Raw genomic sequence first — 5,163 nt, 5'->3', positions numbered from 1 at the left:
TTCACATGGCAAAACTAAAGATGGGCTACCTATAGCAATCTCCGATTTTTTTTTTTTTTAATTCACAAGACTGTGAAAGCCCTGAATCTGGAAACCACTGCTCCCCTAAATGATAATTCTCCCACAACTATTTTCTTCCGTGTTCATTCCAGCATCCTTACCCTGAAAGTGTCTCCTTTGTCCTCGTGGAATCATCTCACTGCGAAAACAAAGAAAATGAACCACTTGGAATTCACATATCCACACACACATCCCCCAGCCCTACCCTACCCACACGCCTGTTAGAACTATAAATTCATGATTTTGAAGCTTGATTCCGAACACCAGTTTTAAATGCTATGTATGTTGGCAGTAAATAGTTAGATCTGCCCATAAGTGATTTTAAGCAGTTCAACAAACATAAGCAGTAAAATAGCCAAAGGACGACTAGCCGCACTGTCCCTGGGTTTTCGTGTTCTGTCTTCTCTCAGAACACTGCGCTCCACTTTGCTGCCACGGAGGGCCACGCCAAGGCTGTCGCCCTCCTTCTGAGCTACGATGCCGACATCATCCTCAACAAGCAACAGGCCTCCTTTCTGCACGTGGCAATTCACAATAAGAGGAAGGACGTGGTTCTTACAACCATCAGGAGCAACAGGTATGCTGGCTTCCTGTCCAGTCATGGAGTGTCCTTGGGCACGAGGGATGGTTTGCAGCCTGAGAGGAAACAGAAAAAGGATAAATTTCAGCTGTTAATCAACAGTTTGTTTGTTTTTCCACAACTTTTTTTTTTTTTTTTTTTTTTTTAGCTGGGCCATCCTGCCACCTGTTGGCAGCTCAGCTCAGGCCCATGTGGGAATCAAACCGGCGACCTTATTGCTCAGAGCTCGCACTCTTGAGAGAGCTCTTAACCAACTGAGCCACTCGGCCGGCCCTGTAACAGTTTTTAAACATCAGTTGTTTCTATAGAATTTTTAATGAACTCTTGGGGTGACGGCAGATGTGTTGCACAGCCTCTCTGTACTTCAGTTTCGATTTCTAAATCATGGGAGCATAGGCATAGACTGCCTTCATGGCTGTCTTGTGAGACTCCCGGGTTTCAGGCATATGCAGTGTCTGGCTCCATGGTCATGGTCATGGGCAAGCGAACTGCCCTGCCCTACCTGGACTTCCCCGACACACTCTTGCCAACAGAAACCCCAGAGCTGGATATTGGTGAAAATATTCTCCAGGCAAATCCGTGTTGTTACTAGTGCCATCTAATGAGATTTCCCTTAATACGTGATCTTTTGTGGTTGTGGGTTTTTGAACCAGTCTCTCGAGGAGTTTTAATGATGAAGTTGGAGACTAGTTTGTCACTTCGTGTGCAAAAACTATATAATCATAGATAGATATGTGCAAGGGCCCAGTGTCATCCAGTAGTGGACCCAGAGGTGAATGATCTCAGGTTCAAGGCAGATCAAGCCCGTGTTTCTGAGCATGGACAGTTTCAAGTTCCCCTGATGATCTTTCTTTTAAAACAACAGCCAATGCCTGTGCACAACCAGAAGTTTTCTACTGATTACACCGATATTCTAGATGGGTTTTACTGATAGGATTAACAGAACATTTATCTGGGTAGTTTTTAGANGAGTTTAGGTTATATCCTTAAATGGGGCTTAGACATTGATTCTGGTAACCAAACTCTTCACAGAACGGGAAGTGCACAGCCCTTCATTTTGCCGCCACCCAGGGAGCCACCGAGATTGTCAAACTGATGATATCTTCCTATTCTGGGAGCAGCGACATTGTGAATGCCGTGGACGGAAACCAGGAGACGCTGCTTCACAGGCAAGCTACCGCCTTCCCATCTGGGTACAGTTTCGGTTTCCAGGTGTTACATTATCCCCGACTGGAAGCACTTGTACAGCAGAGACTCTGCAGTTCAAAAGGAAAGAACAGGGATAGCAAAGGCCCTGGGTTCAACTGGGAATTACCGGCTCCTTTGGAATCACAGAACGTTAAATAGATTGTTCATGGCATAAGATCTCCAGTGCTGCATTTCACGTCAATTCTTAGTCCAGTGGCTACAGCCCCGGGATTAGCTGTCTGTAGGCTCAGGAGGTCAACAGACATGGCTTTCCACACCCTTTCTAATCTGTTCCTCCTGTGTGTCTTATCCTCATTTTTAGTGCAGATATATATGGATGTTTCATTTCCCCCCGCCCCCCCCCATTTCTCTGTCCGCCCACTCCCACAATTACAAATGTTTTCAAAACATACCGCTTTAGGCAATGAAAGTCAAGCCCCAAACAAGATCAATATTGCTGTGGAGTTTCACAGAAATCCACATGAGAGAAAAAAGCATCTGACACTGCTAGGACAGGAAACAGGCAGTGTAGACTGAGAGCTCAATTCCTTTGGAAAGAAAAGGACTAAAATGCCTCCTGTGTGAGTGAAAGAGGTGGTGGAGATGAGCCTTCTCAGCCCATCTCTCTGTTACACACACACACACACACACACACACACACACACACACACACACACAGCTGTGAGCATGCTGGTAGCCTGGAATGGCAGAAGGGAGCTGACATATACCTACTGGAAATCTACAATATCCGTGAGGGAAAAAGAAACTCTAGCTACCAATATAAGACCTGGTTCTAAATTGGGGAGATGGGGAATCAACGTACACATTGGCAAACTACCAGGCCACTGGGATACGCCTGGATGGAAAGAACGCTAAGGAGTCCCACTTAGGATGAGTTTGCAAATAAAATTTCAACACATAAAGGAAAACGTACAAAAGACAACAAAATCAACAAAAGGCTATTTTCCATCCATGGAAATAGACATTATAGGGTAATCTGAAAATAAGAAGGATATTTAAGACTTTCATAAATTTAAAGGAATGGATAATCAGTTATGTAACAATAGATTAAGCTAAAAGAGAAGAAACAAATTTATGAATCAAAGATTGTTACATGAAAATGACCCAGTGAGAAGCCCTAGAAATGAAAACAAAAAATAGCCTTTGAAATAAAACAAAAACTCAATAGATAGACTAACCTCTAGACTGAAGATACGCCAGCTGCTGCACATTAGAATCATACGAGGAACTTATAAAATCCCAAGGTCACGCTCATATCCCAAATTACATTAGAATCATTGGAGGGGGTACCAGAAATTTTAAAAACTCTAAGTGATTCCAATGTGTAGTCAATTGAGAAATGCAATTATCTGAATATAGTTAAATTGTGTCCATGTAGAACACAGCTTTAATATACGACTATGCATAAGAAGGAATTATTTTACAAAATAGATCCATCTACCTGACCCATACGTATCCTTAGCTTGGCGACAACTCTAGCTGGAGATACTCAACTTGGATTGGCCGAAGATGTCTTGGACCAGTTCAGTCTAATTCTGACAAACCTAATACTGATCTAGGATCCTGGAATGACATTCTAATAACAAGTGACATTTGGAGTTTATATTGAGCTTCAAAGGAAAGTTTGCTCTTTGGGTTGGAATGCCTTTGGTTACTTTGGTAGCGCAAAGACCCCAGGACATTGTTCAGGCTGAAGCAGTGAGCTCTGGAGTCAGGGGAAGGGGGTGCCAGCCCCACCTGACAATGTGACCATGGCAAGTCCTTCACCCTCTCCCAGCCCCAGTGTCCAGCGCTATTGGGAATGGGCCTTTCTGACTGACTCCCAGGTGGCGCCAGTGTTGCTGATCTGCAGCCCACACTTTGCGTAGCAAAGCTCTAAACTGGGGAGATACAAGAACAAATCAAATGGAACCTTAATGTCATTATTAATTTCCTAAAATTACTAAGTGCACTTAATATAATTTAAGTATAATACAACCTCTTGTGAATTTTGGATGAAAACTGGCAAGCTGATTCCAAGATTTATATACAAAGGGCTAAGAAGAGTTGACATAATTTTGAATAGGAATAAAGACACAGGATTTGCAATAGGAAACAAAGTTTTACATCATTAGTATTAACATTTGTTATGGGGATGCTTTAATATAGATTGAAAATTTATATTTGCTTTATTCACATTATCCTTATGACTGGCTGTGAGATAATACCAAAATGACTTCAATTCTCCCCATATTTTATTTTTGGCTTCATAAAACCTTAGGAGAGCTAACTCTGCCTGGTTGACTTTTGACAAAGAGACGGCATTTTTAACCCTACAGGTGAATTTTAGGCGGACTTGGCATGCAACTATTATTATTCTCGAAGGTCAACTGGTAGTTACAATAAGTTCTGTTATCTTTTATTTTCAGCTCTTAGGACAGATGTTAGGACTCACTTCAGAACGCCTCCATGATGATTTTACATGGAGAAAGACAGGTTTATTAAAAGATGAGGAAGAAAATCTTGTGATATATTTGATACTTTTCTATTATGATTACTTTGAAAATATTACAAAAATCAGAATCAGTCACAGATTTTGAAAGGTTCTAAATTCTCTAGCATTTTATCAGGTTATTAAGTGCTCATTTAAATTGACTTTCTGAATATAGTAGCTTTATTTTATATGTTTATGTCAGTAGTACCTTAATATGCTTATAATTCTTTTTTTGCAGGGCCTCGTTATTTGATCACCATGAACTAGCAGAATACTTAATTTCAGTGGTAACTATTCCATTCACAGGTTTCTCTTTTTAAATTACTATTTACAGTTGAAAATCATAATTACTTAACGTGAATTTTCAAAAGTTAACCAAATTTTGTTTCTTGCTTATCAGCAAAAAAGTTTACAGAAAAGATGATTGACACATTTGCCAATAGAGTGTACTGTGTATGAGTATAATGGCCATGCCTCATTACCATAAAGTTACAAGTACCACAGTGTACTTTTGCTCCCTGTATCAGTGTGTGCAGTGTGGGAAGTGGGTGGGTCCATGGCAAGGAAAGCTCTTGTGTGACCCGGTCCCAGGAGTGTTATAGGCTTGGCAACTTGCTGACCCTGCTTCAGCACAAGTGGCTCTGAAGTGGAGGCAGGACCGTCAGCTCAGGTCAGCCTCACAATTCACGGTAAGTGTCTATCCAGCTGTCTCAGCGCCATCTTTCAAACAGTGAAAAACTGAGGAATTAAAAATACTGTCCCGGGTTGTTTATTTACAAGTGAAAGCAAAAGATCTTTCTCGTTCTAAGAAGGGAAATAAGTTGGCTATTGAGTTAAATTT

General features: G+C 41.4%; 1 protein-coding gene across 1 annotated transcript in view; it reads left to right on the top strand.

Moving 5' to 3' along the window:
* Positions 1-5,163, top strand: part of TRPA1 (transient receptor potential cation channel subfamily A member 1) — a 65,966-nt gene that overhangs the window by 25,240 nt on the left and 35,563 nt on the right. The window contains exons 8-10 of the mRNA XM_019643589.1: positions 471-665; positions 1,083-1,211; positions 1,673-1,852. Coding sequence (XP_019499134.1) covers positions 471-665; positions 1,083-1,211; positions 1,673-1,852 — 504 coding nt within the window. The remainder of the gene's footprint in view (positions 1-470; positions 666-1,082; positions 1,212-1,672; positions 1,853-5,163) is intronic.

The sequence above is a fragment of the Hipposideros armiger genome, unplaced genomic scaffold (genome assembly GCF_001890085.2).
Source record: "Hipposideros armiger isolate ML-2016 unplaced genomic scaffold, ASM189008v1 scaffold_80, whole genome shotgun sequence".
In the NCBI taxonomy this organism is placed as follows: domain Eukaryota; kingdom Metazoa; phylum Chordata; class Mammalia; order Chiroptera; family Hipposideridae; genus Hipposideros; species Hipposideros armiger.
Note: the sequence above shows the minus strand (reverse complement) of the source record. Positions and strands in the feature narration are given on the sequence as shown.